This window comes from Mobula birostris, chromosome 3, assembly GCF_030028105.1.
Source record: "Mobula birostris isolate sMobBir1 chromosome 3, sMobBir1.hap1, whole genome shotgun sequence".
Taxonomy (NCBI): Eukaryota; Metazoa; Chordata; class Chondrichthyes; order Myliobatiformes; family Myliobatidae; genus Mobula; species Mobula birostris.
In genome coordinates, this window is record NC_092372.1 from 173,194,600 (window position 1) to 173,220,297 (window position 25,698).

At 43.0% G+C, this 25,698-nt stretch overlaps 1 protein-coding gene across 1 annotated transcript in view; it reads right to left on the reverse strand.

The window, feature by feature from the left end:
* cmtm8b (CKLF-like MARVEL transmembrane domain containing 8b) overlaps positions 1 to 22,985 on the reverse strand; it is a 68,188-nt gene extending 45,203 nt beyond the window's left edge. Inside the window, exon 1 of the mRNA XM_072252018.1 lies at positions 22,715 to 22,985. Coding sequence (XP_072108119.1) covers positions 22,715 to 22,843 — 129 coding nt within the window. The 5' untranslated portion in view covers positions 22,844 to 22,985. The remainder of the gene's footprint in view (positions 1 to 22,714) is intronic.
* Positions 22,986 to 25,698: the final 2,713 nt, after the last annotated feature.

Below are 25,698 nucleotides of genomic sequence, written 5' to 3' on the forward strand. Positions count from 1 at the left end.
CATCCTGTGAGCCAGGTATTGAATCATCAGGATTTCAGGAGCAGATTATCAAAATATTATTCAGTTTTGGAAATTTCCAAAGGAAACTTTCATGTATTGTGCATCATCCGACCATCTCTCCCTATCTGCGATGGGATGTTTGGATGGAAATGCCTTTAATCATCCTTGGGTGATCTGCACCAGGCAAGTGCAATCCGTTTTTGTAGGTTAGTAGTGAAGATGGGTGATTCATTAACAAGATAGATATTGGCAAGATTCTGCTCTCTGGTTGGAAATTCTAGCAGCAGGGGTCAGGATCTTACAACAAGGGTGTTGCCATTCTTTATTATGATATGGCTAATTTGTTTTTACTCCAAAATGTATCTTTGGAATTAACTATCCCAAAATGTACATGAATCGATGCTTACAAGTAAAATAATGCCATGAATACTCAGAAAATCAAGAGCAGCTGTAGGCAGAAAAATATTACTAGCTGATGACTTTCTGTCAGAACTAGCCAGTTTCTACGTAACCTGAAAAGGCTGGTGACTTAAAATTGTTGAATTCAGCATTGAGGAGTGGTGCAATATGCCAGGCTGGAAAATGCTGTTCTTCTATGTTGAGCTTTATTGGAAAACTGCAGGAGGCCAAGAGAGGTCAGAGTTGAGAAGGAATGGAGAATTTAAAAATAATGTATTCCAGCATACCTAGAGAACTAAAGACGGTGGAGATGCTATGGGAAGCAATAAAGGCAACACAAACATACTTTATTGAATGAAGCAAGCTTGAAGGAGTGAACTGTCAACTCTTACTCCTGTGTTTCATATTCTTTTCAGGAATCTCAATGCTAAACACATAGTCCATGAGGAACCTTGCTACAGAATCAGTTATGTGTGCAATAGAAATTAGATATTGTGAACATAATACATTTTTTCCTGAAGCTATAATGAATTAAAATATAATTGTGTGAAAAGTCACCAGCCCAGAATTTGCTAAATCATAATTCTTCTTAGGCATTCTCTTAAGATGACGTATTTCTACCGTTTTTTTTGGGGGGGAGGGGTCATGGTTCTAAGCTAGCTACTGTAATAGGGGCTAATGTTGAAAGGCAGGGAGGTAGTTGGTGCACTCTTTTTACCACTTAGGCAGGGCTTCTGTGAACCACTAATTCATACCACAGGGTTCTCAATACCATCCCAAATGTTCATTCTGCCCTCTGAACAATTATGGGCTAGAGGATACCTTGAGCCACTGGAAATGTTGATTTTTCAAGGAAATTTTGAAGACGACATCTTTGAATCCTTTTCCCTGATCACCTGGTAATCACCTCCCAACAGAGAAAAGATTGCCTACTTGAATGTGGTATTGGGTGCGTGAATGACTTGGCCTGCCAAGTGTAGCCAACTGAGGAAGAACTGGGGATACCTACCTGAAATCAATTTTAGTTCATTTGTTCTTCCAATGAGTTGAGAGTTTTGTGCTCTGTGATGTTTGCTGTGAGTCTCTGGAGCATAGAGTAGGGCAGGGCTTATACCTGACCCATTTACCACATATTTTGTGCTAGGTTAGAGGTTTCAATCTTCAAATACCCTCTGTAATAATATGTTACTGTGACCCAAACAACCAATGCCTTTTGGCCTACTGAAAACCAATTCCAGGCTGACTTTCATTGATTAGCCATTGTTCCTATCAACATCTCAAATGTTCTTGGGTAACTATTTAGATATTCATGTTTTGGAATGTATTGTTGAGGTTTTGAATTTTTTGTAGTTGTGTGCTTTTATTGAGTAAAGGGTTATTTTAAGTTCCGGCTTTATCCTGTCTCCTAGCTTAAGGTCTCATCTGTAGCTATAGTTCAGTGAGCACAACAAATTAGTGCCAAGGTGCTGTATTATATCAACATGGCAATTTCAGTAGAAGACTTACTCCAATTCTACAACAGCAGCAAGCACAATTTGAGGTGACCTGGCTTAAGTTACTCGAAATCTTGACCAGCAGGTTATCAGCAAGTCCAAAGTCAGTGTCAAACACTGAACAAAACTCATGTGAGTCAGTTGTTGCATCCATTACCAACTTCAAATTCAATGACTCTTCAGGAGTTACGTTTGAATCATGGTTCAAATGTTACAAAGGTATATTTCGGGTCAAGATGACTCGTGGATGACATGCACTTTGCTCCGAAAATTAGGTACTGCTGAACATGAGCGTTCAGTTTCATTCTGCCTAAGAACCCACATGACCAATTATTTGGCAAAACTGTCTGACAAATAACAAGCAATTTTAGGGAACAGTCATCTCCCTTCAATGTTCAATACATTGCCCAAAACTTGTTAAACACAATGCCGATGACTTAATCAGATTTACCAAAGTCATCAATGGCGAATGTGAAAAGTTCAAACTGGTTCACGTGACTGAATGACAGTTCTAATGTCTGATTTTTATTTGTGGACTTCAAGCACCTGGTGATGCAGACATTTGACAACAGCTCCTGGCCAGACTTGAACAAGACCCTGATATGACTTTGCAAGCTACCACTCAAGAACGTTAGAGTTTGATCAACTTGAAAGATGATTACAACCTGATCAGACAGAACCACATCAATGCGGTTTCCAATTGCCCACATATCAATCAGCAGGTCTCCAAGTGGCCAAAACACAGCTTGTTGAAACTGTGGTGCATGGCATTATGCAAGAAACTGCCAGTACAAGAAATACATGTGCAGCAAATGCCAACGCCGTGGTCACAAAACAAAAACAAGCTTTTGCCGTCCTTCACTGTCTTCTAGGCCAGTGAAACACAAGGACAAGAAGTTTCAAAAGCTATCAAGATCTACAAGGAGTTTAATGGCCATGTTCAAAGTTGACTTCACTCCCAGGAGATGGTACGTTGGTCAAAATACAGATCATTATGGCATCAGACATCCCCATTATCTCCAAATGCACGTGCCAGGCACTTGAATCACCAGCAGTCAAATCAACTCATCAATTCACCTGCTGAACACCAAGTCAACGGTAAGTGTTACCTAGCAGACCAGCCAGATCTGAACGTCATCTGGAACATCCCTGATAAGGTCTGTATGAAGACATTTGCCTTTCAAATCATGTCAGTCAATGCCATAGCATCATCAGTATCTGAGACCACATAACAACAACGGCAACAGCACAATGCAGCAGTGTTTCTGAAAGGTTTGGTATGCTGCAAGCAGAACTCCATCTCCATCCAGACACAAAGCCAGTCTTCTATCCCAAAAGACCAGTACAATATGGAGCCTAACCAATTGTTAAGCAAGAGCTAGATCACTTGCAAACGCCGTGTGATTAAAGCCATCAAATTCTCATGTTGGGCAGCTCCAATAATCATCATCAAAAAAACAATGATATAGTGAGACTGTTACAAAGTCCTCAGCTCTCTCAATGTGGCTCTGGAGACATACCTGTACCTATTACTGGTACTGGCAGGTCTCTTCACAAACTTGAACAGTGGTCGCTACTTTGCGAAGTTGGACATGGCTGAAACCTACCTTCAGGTAGAAGTGGTGAAAAATTCACAGGAGCTTCTCACCATTATGGTGCATAAGCGGTTGTTCTCCTTCCTCCATCTGCCTTTTGGGGTAAAGCCAGTTCCCTCAATTTTCCAACAGCAATTTTTGGCACTGAGTGGTATTGGCGGTGTTACCACTTACCTCGATGACATCATTGTGATGGGCATGGATCTGGCAGAACTATGCCAATGCCTGGACCACATTTTGTATAAACTACAAGGCTTTGGATTGTGACTTCAGACAAAAAACTGCAGTTTCCTGATCTCTTCAATCAAGTATCTGGGATTCATCATAGATGAGGATGGTCATCACCCAGATGCTGAAAAACATCAGTGCTATCTTAAAGATAGATGTCAGAACTTTACGATAATTCTTGGGCATGATCAGTCATTATTCAGCATTTCGCCCAGCAATGCACCGCCTGAGGGGCCACTCAAAGCCCTGCTCAACAAGGCTACCATGTGGAAATGGTCAAGTGTTTTGATCAGGTGAAGAGTATGCAGTCATCCGACTTTCTCTTTACGGATTTCAACCCAGACTTGCCATTTGGATGCATCCAACTACGAGTTGGGAGGTGTCACATCCACATCTTCTCTGCTGGTTCTCAAAGAGCTGTCATGCAGGCTGCCAGTTCCACAGCAGAACGGAACTATGGATTAATCAAGAAGGAAGCCTTGGGAATCATCTTTGCTGTGAAGAAATTCCACAAGATGCTTTATGGCAGACTCTTAAAGGCTGATTTATACTTCTGCGTCAAATTGACTCTGTAGGTACGGCATAGCTGTGAACCCTACGCAGAGCCTACGGGGATTCCTATGCCGTAGCCTGACACGCACCTCTCCCAAAATGTAACTACGCGTCGTGGCAACGCAGACCGCAACAACTGTGATTGGTCTGCCTGGTAGCATCGCATTGCCTCCTACGCTGCAGTAGCTTCCTATTGGGCGACTGAAGGGCAGGGAAGGAACTCTGGCTACAATGCTTTCCATAAAGCTTTACTGACCTCCAAAATTATGGAGGACACATTTCGCTTTTATGAAAAAAGACGCTCACTTTAAACTTGTTTACCCCGAGAAAGACTACCATGACCATGAAGCCTTGCACGGGCAGTTGTGTGCGCATGCGCGACGTGCCCGAATTGCAGAGCGATGCAGACACACCAACACACAAGTATAAATGCTCATGACGCGCGTAGGCACGGCGTCTATTTAACACGGAAGTATAAATCAGCCTTAACTCTCCTTACTGATCACAAGCCACTGTTGTCGATCTTTGGAACTAAGGAAAGCATCCCAGTGTGTACAACGAACCATCTGCAAAGGTGGGCAATTACGTTATTAGCTTATGATTTAGAAATCAAGTACACATCAACCCAGGAACTTGTTAAGACAGGTGCCCTCCCCAGACTTGTGAATCAACAGGTTACCGAAAATGAAGAGATAGTCCTGGCTGCAACTTCAATTGATTGCAAAGTCCAGAGGGCTGTATTGGATGCTGCTAAAGGTCTTTCTGTCACGGTTGACAAGATCAGAGCAGAACCTGTTTCAGCTTATTGCCAGATACCTAGATGACAGATGGCCAGTCAAGGTCGAGGAAAATGTCATACCATTTTACAGACATCATACATTGCTCTAAACTGTGGACTCCTGCTCAATGCTTGAAGACAGAATAGTGATTCCAAAAGTACTGAAAGAATTCCACTGTGGTCAGTCGAATGAAAGCCCTGGCAAGAAGCTTTGTGTATTAGCCAGGCACATCTGTATGCAAGCAGTGGACTCAGTGGTCTATGGTAGCAAAAGATCCAAGTGGAGCCAATACACAACTCTGCCACCAGGCTACCATATCTTGGAGTCGAGTACATATTGACTTTTGAGTACAAAAGTCAATGAGTACAACTCAATCAGCAGCTGTACCTACCTTGCCCTGGTTGATGCCTATTGCGAATGGCCAGAAACATTATCCATGAAGTCAACAAGACAGAAGCTGCCATTCAACAGCTGCTGCAGATTTTTAGCCGCTTTGGGATTGCAGAAACACTTGTTTCTGACAACGGCCCTCAATTCAGTTCACAGCAGTTTGCTGCTTTCTGCCGGAACAGTGGAATTACCACATCCGAGTCACTCCCATATTATATACAGTCCAAAGGCCAAGCAGAGACGGTTGTCGATACATTCAAACAGTCACTTCTGAAATCAAGAGGGGAAGGAGCATCGGCCAAGGCTCTCAACATATTTTTGCTGATAGGTCAAATTATTCCACATCCAGGCCTGGGGGGGCGGGGTGGAAATGTCTCCAGCTGAAGCATTTTTTGAAGAAAACTACACATGTTGGATGCAATGCTGCCACAGTGTCCAATATCTGAGACAGCAGATGGTCAGGTGCGCAAACACAGCCACACAGACCTTCGTCAACAGGTGAAGTCATTCAAGCCTAGAACTGCAGTGTGGGTCAAAAAGTATCCGCGAGAGGGATATACTCCTGGGTACCAGGTCAAATTGTCAAACAAATGGGGAAAGTGCTCTATGAAGTTATCTTAGATGGACATTGCTGGTGTCATCACATCAACAAGTTTGTCGTGCAGATCATCAAACCCAGAGCTAAACCTTAATCTCTTCCTGGAAGGGATCAATTTACCCCTCCAAACCAACCACCAGTGCCAACATAGCCGCAAGCAACATCAGAACAAGGAAGTGACAGGCTGCAACCACTAAGAAGGACTAATCAACACTCACAACACGCTGGAGAAACTCAGCGGGTCGGGCAGCATCCATGGAAACGAACAGTCAACATTTTGGGCTGGAACAATGACTGTTCATTTCCACGGATGCTGCCCGACCTGCTGAGTCCTCCAGTGTGTTGTGAGTGTTGCTTTGACCCCAGTACCTACAGATTATTTTGTGTTTAAGACGGACTAATCACCAGCAGAAATCAACCATCAGTTCAAATCTTACAGGTAATCTTCTTCAAGAGGGAGATATTACGGTGAGCCAATCAATGCCTACTGGTCAACTGACAACCAATCCTGGGATGACTTTCAGTAATTGATCATTGTTCCTATCAACATCTTGAACATTCTTGGTTTAACTATTTAAGTAGTCGTGCTTTGGGATGTACTATCAAGGTTTTGAGATTCTTGTAGTTGCATGGTCTTATTGAATAAAGGCGTGTATTGAGTTCCAGCTTTGTCCCATCTCCTGACCTTGAGTCTCATCAGTAGTAATAGGAGACTGAACACAACAACATGCATAGATATTGGGCTGGATTGACCAAACCACTTACCAAGTAATTGTTGATATTAACCTTCTTGCCAGGCAGGAGGAGATTTGACTGGTAGAGTCACACATATCTCAACTTTCCACTTGCTACACTGCTGAGAGAGCAGGAATCTTCTGGCCTTTCCTTATTGGCAGATGTCCACTGGTTCTGACCTAGATGTTACGAATATTTTTTACGAATATCTGAATTGCACAGAATGTTGAAAAGCCCTGCTTTAAGACTGAACACACAGGAGACTGCAGATGCTGGAATCTGGAGCAACAAACAATATGCTGAAGGAACTCAGTAGGTCAAGAGCATCTGTGGAAGGAAGGGAATTGTCAATGTTTTGTGTCAAAACCTTGCATCAGAACTGAGAGTAAAGAGAGGAGATGCTTAAGACTGCTTGACTATAACTCCTATCATTTTATAATATTGCCTTGTAATATTCTATTTCCATTCTACTTCATACAATGCAGTGATTTTACTATTGCTAATTGCTGGATCAATGCTAAAATGCTCCTGTGGCTTTGGGACAACTGCAGCGTACAGCTAGCCAAGATTACGAAGGCCTCTTGGTTAGTCCCAGCACATTAATCATCACTGAACAAACTGTGGCTGCAGCTTGAAATATGGCTTGTATTAATGAAATCATTTGGGAAAATTGCAGCTTAATTTTATTATAACTTTGAGCACAAATCTGAAGTGTGCTCTTTTTGTTAACATTGAACAAATGTCCCTTGCCACAACCACACTGTATTCCAAAATATATTTTCAGACACTATCAAATTGTTGGTCAAATTATCTGTGTTGCCAACATACGCAGTGAACATTTATATCCTCTGAGTTATTAATCACTTTGATATTTCAGGGGAAAGTTAAAAATCATACATGTTGCAGGCTGGAAATCCTTAGATAGCAAGAGGGAAGGACAGGAGTCAACCTCATGAACACAAAATGGGTTCAGACTGTAAAAGACATGTTGAGGTGACTTTAACAGGTGTCATTCATTCATTAGCATAGCTAACGTTATTTAAACTAGCTGGCTAGCTGCTAAGGAGCTACAGTGCAGACATCCCACCTCTCCCGGAAGTTCCGGGAGTCTCCCGCAAATTGATGGTGCTACCCCGCTGAGATGAGTTTTTGCAGGGTGGGATGTCTGTGAACACTGAGCTGCAGTTGATGAACAGCAGCCTAATGTATCCCCCTCTACTACCCTTTGTTTTCCTGCCTATCATCTCCCTGCTTCCCCTCTCCCATCCCTTTGTCTTTCAAATTACTGGTTTTTCAACTGAACCTACCAGCCTTCTCCTTCCAACCCTCCCCCACCTTCTTCATAGGGCCTCTGCCCCTTCTCTCTTCAGTCCTGACGAAGGGTTCCGGCCCGAAATGTCGACTCATCGTTTCCACGGATGCTGCCCGACCTGCTGAGTTCCTCCAGCGTGTTGTGAGTGTTGCATCAACCTCATGAGACTTCAGAGAGATGAGACAAAATGCCCAACACAGAAATAAGAAGGTTATTTCTATATAAGTAGGTTATTTCGTCCTTTGGATCAGTGCTGCCATTCATCAAGAACTTACATGGCTTTACATTTATCTCAGCACTATTCCCACATACCTTAATACCTAGAAATCCATCAACCATTTTAAATGAATTTGATTGACCAGCTCCCATCCTCTAGGGTAAAAAAAAATTCTAATGATTCTTTGTGTAAAGAAATTTCTTCTCTTCTCAGCGCTAATTGGCCCGTTACATATTCTGAGAGTGACCCCTGGTTCTAAACTCATCAGCCAGAGAAATGTTCCTCCTGCATCCTGCTCACTGTGAGAATGAACTGAAACTAACTCCAGGTTTAATCTACTCAACCTCTCTTCATAGGAAAGCACTACCATTCCTGGAACCAGTACAATGGGACAAAGGTGCAGAATGAAAATGATCATGCTGCCCCAACACACAGATGAGGTCATTTACAGGAGATAACCATTCCAGTGCTGACAATTCTGCAAGTACAACGAAGAGACCGTGCTCCTGAAATTATGATTAGGCTGTCAATAGCCTCAACAGAAGCTGGGATTTCTCCTGGCTTCAAACTCTGCTTTAGATGATCTGGACAACAGGCTGCTGTACATCAGCTACAGCTCAGTGTTCAGCACAATCACCCCATCCAAAATCATCACCAGGCCTCCGTACCTCGTCTAAGCAAATGGATACTCGACTTCCTCACTGCAGACCTCAGTCAATGAGAACAGGTAACATTATCTCCTCACAGCATCAACCCAGGTGCATCTCAAGGCTGAGACCTTAGCCTCTGCTGTCCCCTCTATACACACAAGACTGTGTGGAGACGAACAGGTCCAATACCACATGCAAAATCACCAGTGAGACCACTGTTGTTGGACGAGTCATAGGTAGAGAGGAGTCAGCATACAGGAGCAAGATAGGACACCCGTTTGAGTGGCCCTACAACAACCACCTCTCAAATGTCAGTAAAATGAACGAGTTTATTGTTGACTCCAGGAAGGGGAAGTAGGGCAAATATGTGCCAGTCTGCATTGGTGGAAAGAGTCAGCAGCTTTAAATTTGTTAACACATCAAATGATTCGTCCTGGGCCCAGCACATTGATGCAATTACAAGGAAGGCCCATCAGCATCCTTACTTTCTGATAAATTTTGGCTGGTCAACAAACATTTCGATAAACTTCTACAGATGTACTGTTAAAAGTATTCTGATTGCATCATGGTCTGGTACGCCAATTTGAATGTGCAGGAATGTAAGAAGCTGCAGAGAGTAGTGGACTCAGTACAATACATCACAGTCACCATCAGTAGTATCTGCAGGAGGCACTGCCTTCCAGTGTCTATAATTCTGCAAGTACAAACAGGAGTTTGTGCTCCTGAAATTTTGAACAGACGGTCAATAGCCTCAACAGAAGTTGGGCTCTCTCTACTCCCTGCTTTGGACCCTCTGGACAATAGGGACAGAAACATTAGGCTGCTGTACATCAGCTACAGCTCAGTGTTCAGCACAATCATCCCATCCAAAATCATCACCAGGCTTCAGGAACCAGGCCTCTGTACCTCGTCTAAGCAAATAGATACTCGACTTCCTCACTGGCAGAGTCAGTCAGCGAACCCATGCCACCTTTGTGCAGCTGCCATTGGGCAGGGGGCACAAAAGCCCGAAGTTCCACACCACCAGGTTTTAATTCTGTTCTTTCATGTACACAAACTTGTATAACCTATTATTAATTGGTGCTGTTCTTGTGAATGCTGCTGCAAGGAAGCTTTACACTGTACCTGAATGTGTTATTGTACATATGACAATATACTCAACTTTGACTATATTAGCACAGCCTATGAGCTGGAGCTTGGGCAGTACTTATTGAGGTATTTCACACAAACAAAATTTATTTAAAGAAAAGATTCCACGAACTATAGAAACGGAACTCAGTGAAACACATATAAAATGCTGGAGGAACTCAGTCTGATTAAAACAATGAAGCAATGAAAGAACAGTGCCTGCTAACAACTCAGGTAGTCTGGCAATAATTTCCATTCTGTAAGGGAATGTTACATACGTAAACTACCTGGGTGGATCATTTAGAATATGCTGTGACTGGAAACAAGCTTTATCACCCGACCCCTGAACTACTCCAATTCACCCAACTATCACATCTGCTCTTTGTATCTTGACAGGAAACCAGAAGACCACTGTGCTCCCCCTCCCACCCCCCACCCCCCACCCCCCCCCGGCCCCCATGTTGCAATGTAGAGTAAAGCAGCACCAGACATGTCAGTCCACTCTAGAACTTGGAATAACTAAGTAACATTGAGGAACCAGATTATCCATTTCTTCATGAAGTCTCCTCATATCCTCCTCACATTCCCAAATAGATTAGCTTCATCAGCAGACTTGGAAATATGGTTGTAACTTTTCTCAGCCAAATCATTGATATAGACTGTAACTAGCTGGAACAAAAGCACTGATCCCTGCAGCACTTCGCCAGTCACAACTTGTCAAACTGCGAAGAATCCGATTAGTCTCACTCTTTGCTTTCTGTCCAACAGCCAATCCTCAATAGAGATGAATACTTTAATCCTCAATTCCATGTGCTCTAACCTGTTTGCTAATCTCCTATGTAAAACCGTATCTATTCTAATAGTCACATCTTCAAAGAACTCTAACAGAGTAGTCAAGCACAATCCCTTCATAAATCTATTTTGACTGAGCAATTCTATTATTCTTTTCAAGGTGGAAAACAATAATCCCATTACCAGTCTTACCTTTCCCTTACCATACCACAGAATCTGCTCACTGCTGGGAACCTGGAGACTAGAATGTGATGGGAAATGTACAGCTTGATAGAGAAAAAGGAAGCAAACCACAGATCCAGAGCACTGAGAATCGGGGAGGCCCTTCAGATATATACAAAGTGTAGGGGCTGCTTGTAAAACTAAAGAGGATAGAGCATCACTGGCATAAAGAAAGTCCCATGGCATTATATAAGAGCAAGGAAAAAGTGAGCCTCTTGGAGACCAAAGGGGCAATGCATGCATGGAACCACAGCATGCAGGTAAGGTCTCATAGCAATATTTCTCATCCATAGTCACTAACTAAACCAGACATCCCACCCTGCAAAAACTCATTTCAGGGAGGCAGCACCATCGACTTCCAGGAGAGGTGGGATGTCTGCAATAGAGTAGCTCCTTAGCAGCTAGCCAGCTAGTTTAAATAATGTTAGCTATACTAATGAACGAATGACACCTGTTAAACTCACCTCAACATATCTTTTACAGTCTTAACCCACCATGGGCAATAGAAAAGTCACTGTTGCAAACAGTGCAGCGAGCAACACTGTCATTATTTTGACCCCTATTAGGCAGGGGTACACTTTAGTGTAGTCTGGGGTGACGTACGTTTTATTGGAACATACGTCTTTTTTTGGAACACTCTGCCATGGCGCGTTCTCGCTCGCGCTCTCTCTCTCTCGTGGTCGCTCTCGCGCTCTCTCTTGCTTTCTCTCGCTCGCTCGCTCTCAAAAAAATTGATTTCCATGATATTGTGTATAATTTGCGGGCATCAGGGAGCCACTATTATTATGCGGGAGACTCCCGGAACTTCCGGGAGAGGTGGGATGTCTGCTAATCAGATATTGTAGCTGGAGACATCAGCAAAGAATGCAATTACAGAGCATGTTAAGATTAAAATGGGAGATATCTGATGTCTTATTGGGCTGGATAAATCCAGGGCCTGATGTATTCCAGACTGCTATGGAAGGCAAGGGAGAAAATTGCTGGGCCCTGACAGAGATACTTAAATCATCACCAGCTGCAGGTGAAGTACCAAATGACCAGAAATGAGGGATGGCATTTATCTACACTTAGATTGATCAGATAGCATGACTTTGTTGGTGAAAGATTGAGGGTTTTTTTTTGAGGAAATAGAGTGTACTGTGGGCAGCACAGTTGACAGGATTTACTTCAAACTTAGTAAAAACTCTGACAAGGTCTCACATGGGAAGCTGATCCAAAAGGCCATTACAAGTGGTAAACTGGATCTAAAACTGGCTTGATAAGATGAGGCAGAGGATGATGGTGGAGGGTGTTTTTTGAATGACTGTAAGCCTATTGACAGAGGTGTCCCACAGGGATTTTTACTAGGACCATTGTTTATATAGAGACAAGGACTCAGGAGTATAATCGGTAAGTTTGATGACTGCACAAAAATTGGCGGCGTTGTTGACAGCAACAAAAGTCATCTTTGGATATCTTGTTGATCACCTGGTAAATTGGATGGGGCAATGGGTTAATGAATCTGATCTTATTAAGTGTGAGTTGGAGCAGTTTGGAAGATCAGACAATGGTAGTACAAATATCATGAGCAGTAGGGCTTTACAGAATACTGAAGAACAAAGAGACTTTATATAAAGTGCCAAAGATCCTTGAAAATACATGTAGTTGTAGACAGGGTGGTGCAAGATACTTGCCTTCATTACCAAAGTGGAGCATAAGAGAAGAGGAGACTTAGGTTAGGCCACAGCTGGAAAGTTGTGACCGGACAGCAGATAATACAGAGGAGTGTGCATACAACAGGATGTGGTTTGGAATGGAATGATTCAAGTATAAGGAGAGACTTGTTTTCTCTGGAGCAGAGGATGTTAGTAGGTGAAACCACTTAACTGAACCTTTCTCTATGGCAGAGGGTATAGGCTTTAAGAAGTAATAAAGAGGATCGGTGGAAGAATTCCACCCAGTGAATGATCATAATCTGGAGCACACCATATAAGGTGATGGAAGCAGTATTCTCACATTTACAAAGCATCTGAATGAGCACTTTGTTAAACCTTACTTCTAATTATTACTTGTTACCCGATTCAAGAACACACAGTACTATGGAGGATAAAGGAACAGTTTTTTTATTAGTAGCTCGCTACTAGAGAGAGAGCCCTCCTTATGCACACACAGGGGGCCCGTACCAAAGGTCTCTCTGCCAAAGCACACAGATACAGAGTTTTTAATACCCTTTTTGTCACGTATGCAGGAAACAATTTTTTAGCTACCCCCATAGTCACATGCCCAGCAACAGTGGTATTTCAAGACAAAGACCCCTTCATCGCCCTAAATGGCAGTCAAACTTAGACAACCGGGACAATGTGCGTGATGAGGTAATTCCTCATTTTTCAACCGTTGTTCTGCATATTTGGAGACAAAGTATAACTAGATTACCACATCCTGACACCTGCAGGTAATACAAGGATTGCGAGTTCGTATCGAACCTTTGCCCAACTTAGACGTGTTACAATTTATAGAGCTCGCTTACTCAGAACAGAACAAACAAAAGTCTGCAGCAATCTTAACCCATTATTTACAAGAGTCTGAAAATCATTTTCCAACCCTTTAACCCTTTAACATCTCAACTTGATTTGACCAGTTATTTCCTGTGGAGCATCAAGAAAGCTCACCTCTGTCCCAGGATACTGACGGACTTTTACCGCCGTACCATTAAGAGCTTACTCACCAACTGCATCTCAGTGTGATATGGCAATAGTCCCATATCGGACCACAAAGCACTCCACTGTGTGGTGAAAACTGCCCAGTGGATTATTGGCACCCAATTGCCCACCATTGAGAACATCTACCATAAACGCTGCCTGTGCAGGGCGAAAAGCATTTTCAAGGATGCATCTCACCCTAATCATAGACTTTTTACTCTCCTCCCATCCGGTAGGCGCTACAGGAGCCTCCGCTCCTGCACCAGCAGGCACAGGAAGAGCTTCTTCCCTGAGGTTGTGACCCTACTGAACCTCACATCACAGCACTAGGCAGTATTGCACCCATATTGTACTATCTCAGTACTTTTATATTTGTGTGCTGTAGCACTTACTTTTTATTCACAGTTATTTTGTAAATAACACTATTTTTTGCATTTCTGGTCAGATGCTAACTGCATTTCATTGGCTTTGTATCTGTACTCGGCACAATGACAATAAAGTTGAATCTAATCTAATCTAATCTAATGTTACTAAAGATCTAATGCTGGTAAATGGATTACTATTGCTTGGCATATGCTGATAAGCATAGATGTCAGCACATAACAGCACATTTGGAAAGCGGTGAAATCATTGGACAAAGTCAGCATGGATTTGTGAAAGGAAAATCATGTCTGACAAATCTCAGAATTTTTTGAGGATGTAACTAGTAGAGTGGATAGGGGAGAACCAGTGGATGTGGTATATTTGGATTTTCAAAAGGCTTTTGACAAGCTCCCACACAGGAGATTAGTGTGCAAACTTAAAGCACATGGTATTAGGGGTAAGGTATTGATGTGGATAGAGAATTGGTTGGCAGACAGGAAGCAAAGAGTGGGAATAAACGGGACCTTTTCAGAATGGCAGGCAGTGACTAGTGGGGTACCACAAGGCTCACTGCTGGGACCCCAGTTGTTTACAATATATATTAATGACTTAGACGAGGGAATTAAATGCAGCATCTCCAAGTTTGCGGATGACACGAAGCTGGGTGGCAGTGTTAGCTGTGAGGAGGATGCTAAGAGGATGCAGGGTGACTTGGATAGGTTAGGTGAGTGGGCAAATTCATAGCAGATGCAATTTAATGTGGATAAATGTGAGGTTATCCACTTTGGTGGCAAAAACAGGAAAACAGATTGTTATCTGAATGGTGGCCGATTAGGAAAAAGGGGAGGTGCAACGAGACCTGGGTGTCATTATACACCAGTCATTGAAAGTGGGCATGCAGGTACAGCAGGCGGTGAAAAAGGCAAATGGTATGCTGACATTCATAGCAAGAGGATTCGAGTACAGGAGCAGGGAGGTACTACTACAGTTGTACAAGGTCTTGGTGAGACCACATCTGGAGTATTGTGTGCAGTTTTGGTCCCCTAATCTGAGGAAAGACATTCTTGCCATAGAGGGAGTACAAAGAAGGTTCACCAGATTGATTCCTGGGATGGCAGGACTTTCATATGATGAAAGACTGGATCAGCTAGGCTTATACTCGTTGGAATTTAGAAAATTGAGGGGGGATCTTATTGAAACGTATAAAATCCTAAAGGGATTGGACAGGCTAGATGCAGGAAGATTGTTCCCGATGTTGGGGAAGTCCAGAACGAGGGGTCACAGCTTGAGGATAAAGGGGAAGCCTTTTAGGACCGAGATGAGGAAAAACTTCTTCACACAGAGAGTGGTGAATCTGAGTTGGATGATCAGCCATGATCATACTGAATGGCGGTGCAGGCTCGAAGGGCCGAATGGCCTACTCCTGCACCTATTTTCTATGTTTCTATGTTTCTATGTCGTAGGTTGAAAAACTTTGATCTCTGTATGTGACAATTTAATATAATGCACTCATCCTTTAAATTGTTGTTGATATTTATACACAATATCAACCCTGTGGATATTAGCAAGATAATTATATAGTATCAGTTCCACTTCTGCGATGAAGAGTACTCCAATCCTTTTGTCTAAACCCACCCTGTTCCCCAACTTTAAGGCATCACCAGTTCATTCTCGGTGCACGGTCATTGCTTACATTTCAAATAAGCCCCACAGCTGCAGTGTTCTTTTCAAACAAGTGACGCACTTTTTATGATTCATTACAACCATAACAATTAGCACACTATAAATAAGACAACTCCCTGGGGATGCATTTTCTGATATAGGTTTTTGTCAAATCTAACACTAGTAATAAAAGTGAGGAAGTCTGCTTCATTTCTTTGTGCATAGTCATACAAATATTGCCCAGTCTTGAATATCAATGATTAGGACTTTAATAAGCTAATTTTCAGCAATAGGTATTTCAAGTATTTTTATTTGGAAAGAAAAATGATAATGAGGTGTGTAAAGAAAGCACTTAAAACACGTGGATCCTATTTGCTGAATCGATAAATCTTCACCTACACTATAAATTTCTTAAAAACTCAATCTTTTAGGCAGATTTGGGTAATTTTTTACTTCAATTTGCCTTCTCTAAGCTGCTTCTTTATTTCTCTCCACCCAAAACCACTGACTCAGCTACATCAGCGTCATGGCAGCATTGTAGTTAAAATAGTACTCAAGAGATTTGGACCATTGCTTGGGAGGCATGTCTTCAATCCCACCACAACAACTGGGGTATTTAAATAGAAAAAGTAATGAATACATGTCAGAATATCAGTAAAGGTGACTATAAAACCACTAAAACCCATCTGGTTCATTAATGTCATACATTTGTGATGGAATCCGCCATCCTTACAGGACCTAGCCTATGTGGTAGTGGACAAAACAGTGAAGATTTGGAGTCTGAACTGCCCTGTTAGGAAGCTCATTATATTATCAGTCAGGGGGAAATTCTGGCCAATGAAACCCTCATCTGAAAATGATTCCATTCCACTAGCATATTTCTTGTGCTTTTTCACTGCACAGTTAGTAAATGAGTATTGATGAATACTTATGGCAAATATTGCAGGCCCAGGTCATCATTTAATAAGATTTCTAATTGCACAGTTATGAACAGATGGTGAACATTCCAAAATAGCCCGCTCTCTTTATCACCCAAAATGATATTGAAGAAGCTTTAGCAAGTGCATGTGGGTGTACAGCACACTTTCTGCTCTTCAGCTGCAGACCTATGGTGGGCAAAATGTGGATCTGGTATCAAATAAAATCAACTCCTTCGTCCTCAATCATAACAAGGCAAGCTTCAACAGGCTTACATGCATCTGGATGAGCCAGGCAGCACCGTGAGAATCATGTTATTTGATTTCTCCAGTGCTTTTAACACCATATGACCTGCTAGGGGGATGCAGTTGGATGCTCTAGTGTCCTAGATTACAGACTACCTGTACAGACGGCCACAGTATGTGAGATTACAGAGCTGTGCATCAGATACTGTGGTTAGCAGCACAGGGACACCTCAGAGGAATGTCCTGTTCACCGTCTACACCTCAGACTTCAGGTACAACTCTGTGTCCAGCCACCTGCAGAGGTTTTCGGACGATTCGGCAGTTGTGGGCTGTATCAGCCGGGGTCAAGAGGCTGAGCACACAAGAGTGGTGGACAACCTTGTTGAGTGGTGTGGGCTGAATCATCTGCAGCTCAACATCACTAAGACAAAGGGGTTGATGGTGGACTTCAGGAAGGTGAAAACACCCTGCATTCCCATCTCCATCAAGGGAACGGATGTGGAAGTCGTCTGGACTACAAATTCCTGGGAACTCACCTGGACAATAAACTGGACTGGACTAAAACACAGGGGCCCGGTACAAGAAGGGACAGAGCCGACTGTTCTTCCGGAGGAGGCTCTGATCATTCAACATCTGCAGTACAATGCTGCAGATATTCTACGACTGGGTGGTGGCCAGCACTCTATTCTACACTGTAGTGTCTGGGGCAGCAGGGTGCGAGCAGCCGATGACAAAAAGATCGATAAGCCCGTCAGCAAGGCTGGTTCTGTTCTGTGGGTGGAACTGGATTCCCTGAGAGGAGGATGCTGCAGAAGCTACAGTGCATGGTGGACAATCCCTCTCACCCCTCCATGACAAACAGAGGAGCTCCTTTAGTAACAGACTGATTCCATCGAGGTGCACCACTGAACGCCACAGGAGATCCATTCTCCCCGTGGCTATAAGACTCTACAACTCCACCTCTTTAAGTACAGAAGCATATGGCTTCATTGCACACTGGTATTTTGCACTATTACTTTTTAATGCACATTTTTGCATTCTTTTTCATACCTCAATGGCTTCATTGAGTGTATATATTTCTGACTCAGCAACCTTGCACAACAATTTCCTTTGGAATAAATAAAGATTTATCTTATCTTATTAAATATTGTACAACTTCACTAATGTAAGCAACTGGAGAGTACCACATCATTGACTTATATATCGTAGATCATGGAAGCCTTTGGAGAGGCAGGATTCCAACAATGAAGGCTTTTTACCCAAGTCACATTCGCTTCAGTAAGAGGCAGCTGAACAAGTATGGGGGTAGTGTGGTGGTGCTGGAGAGGGAGGGGGAGGGTGGAATGAGAGTCAAGAGTTAGAAGATGTGTAATGATGTTCAGCTCCCTGACAGGGCTGGAACCTGCTCAAGGAGCCTCCCTTGCACATATTACTGAACAGGAATACGCAAGAACGACACCCAATTTCACCTGCGATACTCTAGATGAGCATTACTGAATGAAGAACGTAATTACATATGGATTCTATGTGCCAATCTGCACAAGTGCCATCTACGCCATTGAGTGCCCCGTGGAATTTCCAGAGGGGTGCAATTCAATCCATCAACCAGCATAATTACATTCCAGTTCATCACTTTTCATAGACATGGGGCTGAAAATAGCAGGATTTTATAGCACTTCTTCCAAACAGAGGAGCATTTTCAATTGCTTTCCCCTTATTTAATGACAGAGCAGTTTTTCTTCACTTTTAACAGCAAGCCATCAGAGAGTGGGATATAATATAATTGTGTCTATTTACAATGGAGGATCAAAATCTATGCCTGATCCACAGTATGTCAAGCACAAATTATGTCAAAGCTCCAAAGAGAATGAAGAAAAAATGTTGCAGTGACCTTCCTTACAGCAAAACTGCCTGTTGTACCTGAGGGGGGAAGGAGAGGGGGGAACCAATCATCAGTCCTAGCAAGATTGACCAATGTCTGCACCAAGTCGCTTATAGGCTGCTGATGGTTATAATAATTATAACAAATAAAAGTAAGATCCAACACCTTCCTTTATTTTCTACTTTCTTACTAGGTCTTTACCAATTTGATCATCCATAAAGATCACCATCTGCTCATTAACTCTGTCCTTATAAGTATCTGCCTGCCTTCTCTCCTCAGTTTTTTGCCAACATCAATCAAACCAGCAGTATTCTTGGGCATTGTCTCTCCTCTCTTCAGGTGAGTAATCATTAATCATTAATCCACCACAATTTAAATTACCCCTGCCTGGCCATGTTAATACTTTTAAAAACTCAAACACGAGGAAATCTGCAGATGCTGGAATTTCAAGCAACACACATAAAAATTGCTGGTGAACGCAGCAGGCCAGGCAGCATCTCTAGGAAGAGGTACAGTCGACGTTTCGGGCCGAGACCCTTCGTCAGGACTAACTGAAAGAAGAGATAGTAAGATTTTTTTTTCTCTCTTTTTCTCCCTCTGTCCCTTTCACTGTAACCCTTGCCCATCCTCTAGGTTCCCCCCCCCCTTTTCTTTCTCCCTGGGCCTCCTGTCCCATGATCCTCTCATATCCCTTTTACCAATCACCTGTCCAGCTCTTGGCTCCATCCCTCCCCCTCCTGTCTTCTCCTATCATTTTGGATCTCCCCCTCCCCCTCCCACTTTCAAATCTCTTACTAGCTCTTCTTTCAGTTAGTCCTGACGAAAGGTTTCAGCCCGAAACGTTAACTGTACCTCTTCCTAGAGATGCTGCCTGGCCTGCTGCGTTCACCAGCAACTTTTATGTGTGTTGCTTGATGTTAATACTTTTGCGTGGTTTGTACATTGAGATCATGTGCAGTGTGCCAGATATCCCTGATACATAAATGCAATTCAGTTCAGTAGGCTGTGTTGCAAAGTATTATTTTAAACTCTAGCAACTTTCGATCAAATGGCAAGGAAAGGTAAGTCGCATCCGGAGTTTCTCCGGTTAGCGGACGATTTCCCTCCATGCCTCTCTGACGTAGTGGGAAACCTTTACAGCAGTGGTTTGCCATTGCCTTCTGCCAGGTGAGTTTCCAAAGAGATCACCAGTTCGTAACCCAGCACAGATGGAAAGCGTGCAGGGGAGCCGGCTGGGTTCAAACTTGGGACCTTTTGTCCCGAAGTCCGACGCTGATGCCTCTACGCCACCAGCTGATCTTCGATCAAATAGTTTTTTTTAAATTAGCAAATACAAGGTTTATTGGTGAGGGGATACACCTATTGTGCTTTTTGAATTCTAACTTCCTACAAGTTAAAGTCCTACAACATCCACCCCCTAAATGCAGAATTTCAGGCTGGCCAATTATCAGCTGTATCTTCATTGAAGAAAATAGCAAAGCATTGTCATCAGAAGTGTGACACCCATTCTAAATTTCTAGTGGTTATGAGTGAGTGAAAGAAAGTCAAATACTGAAAGGTAGGCTGATAGGAAGCACAAGTGATTGAGGAAGGGGATAGAGAGGGAGCTACTGAGGGCCATTTTTCTCCTGACAATTGAGAGGTAGCCTGCATTTGTAGATGGTACTCTAATGAAACTACTAAAACTCCAGCAACCAAGGTTTGATTCTGACTTTTAGGGGCTGTCTGTGTGGATATGCATGTCTTTCTGTGACCATGTAGTTGTTGGGAGTTCAATTCACAACTGCAAATTGCCCCTGATGTGAAGGTGTGTGGGAGGGCAAAAATGGGATAAGTATATATAGTCAGCATGGATTTGTTGGGCTAAAGGGCCAATTTAAATGCTGTACAACTCTATGGCTTCTTTCATTGTTAGAAAGGGGCAAACAAACCCAATGTCACATCCAAAGAACATTGAATGATGAGAACAACAGGAATTCTGCAGATGCTGGAAATTCAAGCAACACACATCAAAGTTGCTGGTGAACGCAGCAGGCCAGACAGCATCTCTAGGAAGAGGTACAGTCGACGTTTCAGGCCGAGACCCTTCGTCAGGACTAACTGAAGGAAGAGTTAGTAAGAGATTTGAAAGTGGGAGGGGGAGGGGGAGATCCAAAATGATAGGAGAAGACAGGAGGGGGATGGATGGAGCCAGGAGCTGGACAGGTGATTGGCAAAAGGGATATGAGAGGATCATGGGACAGGAGGCCCAGGGAGAAAGACGGAAGGGGGGGGGAAATCCAGAGGATGGGCAAGGGGTATAGTCAGAGGGACAGAGGGAGAAAAAGGAGAGTGAGAGAAAGAATGTGTGTATGAAAATAAATAACGGATGGGGTACGAGGGGGAGGTGGGGCATTAGCGGAAGTTAGAGAAGTCGATGTTCATGCCATCAGGTTGGAGGCTACCCAGACTGAATATAAGGTGTTGTTCCTCCAACCTGAGTGTGGATTCATCTTTACAGTAGAGGAGGCCGTGGATAGACATGTCAGAATGGGATGTGGAATTAAAATGTGTGGCCACTGGGAGATCCTGCTTTCTCTGGCAGACAAAGCGTAGGTGTTCAGCAAAGCGGTCTCCCAGTCTGTGTAGGGTCTCGCCAATATATAGAAGGCCACATTGGGAGCACCGGACGCAGTATATCACCCCAGCCGACTCGCAGGTGAAGTGTCGCCTCACCTGGAAGGACTGTTTGGGGCCTTGAACGGTGGTAAGGGAGGAAGTGTAAAGGGCATGTGTAGCACTCGTTCCGCTTACAAGGATAAGTGCCAGGAGGGAGATCAGTGGGGAGGGATGGGGGGGTACGAATGGACAAGGGAGTCGCGTAGGGAGCGATCCCTGCGGAAAGCAGAGAGAGGTAGGGAGGGAAAGATGTGCTTCGTGGTTGGATCCCATTGGAGGTGGCGGAAGTTACGGAGAATAATATGTTGGACCCGGAGGCTGGTGGGGTGGTAGGTGAGGATCTGGGGAACCCTATTCCTAGTGGGGTGGCGGGAGGATGGAGTGAGAGCAGATGTACGTGAAATGGGGGAGATGCGTTTGAGAGCAGAGTTGATGGTGGAGGAAGGGAAGCCCCTTTCTTTGAATGACAAGATATAGCTTTAAAGGGGGGGGGGGAGATAAACCAGTGTTCAAATTTGACAATTGGTGAAACAACATTAAAACATCTTTGAAAATGCACGCAGTCTCTGACCTGATTTGTGATTCTCGGTAATATATTTTAAAAAACCTTAACGCTTGTGTGCATAGTTCTTGGAATCATCCTCATTACAAATTCGTAGGACTATTTTTACATGTCCTGGGAATAGGAACTGCTGAGAAAATTGTCATGTTAATTGGCCTCTCCCCTCGGTGTGATGCGGCGCCAAAAAATATCATCACGTATTCCAGATTACATTGGGCAAATGAAGGAAGTCACACCAAAACCGTAAAAACAAAGATAATTAGAACAACGTGAAACTGGCATTTAAGAGCCGTGTGACTGAAGTGTTATCACTGATTCTATTAGAAAGGTAGGAGCGGGTATTATATATACTGTATATAATGGTGTATCTCTCAAAACGGGGGGGGGGGGAGAAAAAAGAGCTAAAGTGGAGGTTTGGTTATTCTACAAGACTGGTCCAATTATCCCCAGGCACAGTTCAAATCTACATGTCTCTCGATCTCCAATCACCATATGGAATTGAATAAGATAAATTTACATTTATCACCAACTATAAAGCACGCCAGGTCAAAGGAAACCAAAAGATTTGGTCTTTTTAAATTCTGCCCAGCTGGTTTCAAAGGGATTTCTCCCAGCCGGAACACAAAGTAAACTCTTTGCAGAGCGCCGTCACTTACAATCTCGGCGATCATGAGCAGCCCGGGAAAGGTCTTGAGGAAAGCCCGGTCGCAGCTCCTGGCCGTCGAGCCGAAAGACGAGGTGTAGGTGCTGCTCGTTGTGCTGATAGTCCGGGGTCGATCTTCCATCTTTGAAAGGACACGGCGCTAACTTTGGAAACTTTGCCCGTGTATCACTGGGAATCGGAGCCGGGCGCCGAAGTCAAAGCTGCGGGAAATCCATGGTATTGAACCTCGGAGCCCCAGCGACAATGCGGCAGCGCGGACAGCCGGCGGGCCACACTCCCCCAGGTGGCTGAGATAACGTCAGGTAAACTCAACAGAGCATTCACCGCCGTCTCTACACGCCCCTCTGCAAATGGTAACATTGCTCATCACTTTTTAAAGATACAGTCTGGCGAATTTCTGTTCAGCTTTCACATTTTATATTTTAACCCCTGCAGCAGTGATTCTTCTATTGTTCGTTCTATATGCGACTCTATACCATTTTACAAAATCCTCCGGCGTGACCTAGAAATTATGTTCCTGTTTTCTCAGGGAAAATCTGCCTTTAGATGCCACAGTAAAAATTATGAAAAACATGACGGACATAGATGAAAGGTCTTTCTTTCTCGCGGTATAGGGGAGTCTAAAACTAGAGAACACAGATTTGAGAAAGAAAAAATGACGGAAGAGACCTGAGGGGCAACTTTTCCACAGAGAGGACAGTGGGTATGTGAAATGAGCTGCCAGAGGAAGCTGTAGTGGTAGATACAATCACAGAATTTAAAAGACATTTTGACAGGTACATAGGTGGAAAAGATTTAGTGGGATATGGGTCAAATGCAGGCAAATGGACTAGCTCAGATATACTCCTTGGTTGGCATGCACGAGAAGGGCTGAAGGGTCTTTTTAAGCTGTATAACTTTTTGACTATTATATGATCAGGTGATTGCATATATGAAGATGAACTTTGCATTTGATGTCATTCACTGAAGGGATTTTTTTTTTCGTCAGTAGTTTGTTAGGACTACCCATTGCATCATCCAAGGGAAGTGACTCTGAAAGCCAGAAAGTCAAATCTTGTCCACCCTGAATGTATATGTCAATGATACCACAATGGCAACTTTGTGGCATGTAACACCTTTAAAGTAGTGATGTATTAGTGCAGTACAAATAGAGTTTAATTAAAACCATACTGTTAACCACTGTTGCTTTATAATACTTCTTCAGAATAATTGGGTTAATTTACTAGATCAAAATTACTTTAAACAAGAAATCCAATATAAAAACCATTCATTCATTTTTGTTAATCCAAAATGTGGCAGCGATTGTAAGTGTAAAATGTTAATGTTGTTTTCAAATAATATACTGTAGGTTAGTTGGAACATCCCAGGTTGCTACTTTATTTGACCAATGCCTGAAGCAACAGGAATTTCCTTGGAATGAAGATGACCCATAAAATCTCCTGCAACAAGGAACTGGAACCCATTTTATTCTCTGAGGCAGGTGCAGTCACCTGAATCTGCTGTACTCCAGGACTCCGTTAATAATAGATTCTGTATTAGATATACTCAGTGACTGGGATTCTTGAGAGAAGAATTCCAAATATTCATTGCCCTCTGGATGAATAAATTTCTTATTCCAGTCCTTTGTTTGGAGTCTGTGATTCTGGTTTCCATATATCATCCTTGCATATCCCTGTCATAGCCCATAAAGACATCCTCTTTTTCTTCTAAGCTCAAGAGAGTTTTCTTAATTGCTCCTCTTTGAACATTTTTTGTATGATTATAATTGTCCCCTATCTCATTACTCAAATATGTTGACCTAGGAAAAGGAATATCTCAAACAAATCATTTATAATGAAATGCTTCTTTACAGTTACTTCCCTCATCTTAATTCCTCCCCTCTTGTAACAAATAATCTGACTATTGGTAAAGTATCACTATTTGCATCAGTCAGAGTTACAGAGTCAAACAAAATGGAAACTTTGGTCCAATTCGCCCAGTGTTGCCCAGTGAACTTGTCTTGTCTGCCTATGTTTGGCCCTTAGACTCTCCAACTCATGTACTTGTAGAGATAGCTTTCAAATGTTGCTAATCCAGCCACTTCAACCACTATTTCTGGCAGGTCATTCCAAGTATACAGCATCTTTGCATGAAGAATTTGCCCCTGATGTCACTTTAAAATTTCTTCCCTCTGTTCTAAAACCGATGCCCCCTTGTTTTTCTCACCCCTTCCCTTGGGAAGAAGACAGCCTGCGCCCGTCTTGTATACCACCCGTCAATCTCCTGAGTTCCAGTGTATACAGTCTTGGTCTACATAACCTTTCCTTGTAACTCAAGCTCCCAAGTCCAAGCAACATCTGGGTAAATATTTTCTACACTCCCTCGAGTTTAACATTATCTTTCCTCTTACAGGGTGACCAGAACTGTATGCAATACACTAAGTGTGGTGCCGTGCATCTTGAATATGTCTTGTGTAACTGCAACATAATTTCCATAGATCCCTCAAAGTTGTCGCACAAGTTGGTTGGGTGGTAACGAAAGCATAACCGTCTTGGTGTTAGCCTTCAATAGTCAGGGGATTAAGTCAAGAATGGTGAGGTAACATTGCGGCCCTAAAAAACTCTGATTAGGCCACACTTGCAATATTGTGTTCAGTTCTGAATGCCTCATTATTGCAATCTCCAACAACTTTATATATATATATATATATATATATATATGTGTGTGTGTGTGTGTGTGTGTGTATATATATATATATATATATACATATACATACACATACATGTGGTAATCCATAGTTTTCATTATTATGCATTGCAACATACTCTACTACACAGAGGCTTTTTTTTTACACAGAGTGGTAAATGCATGGAACATGCTGCCAGGGGTAGAGGTAGAGGTAGATACATTAGGACATTTAAGAGACTCGTATAGGCACGTGGATGAAAGAAAAATGGAGGGTGATGAGCTATGTGGGAGTTGAGCTGTCACAACTTC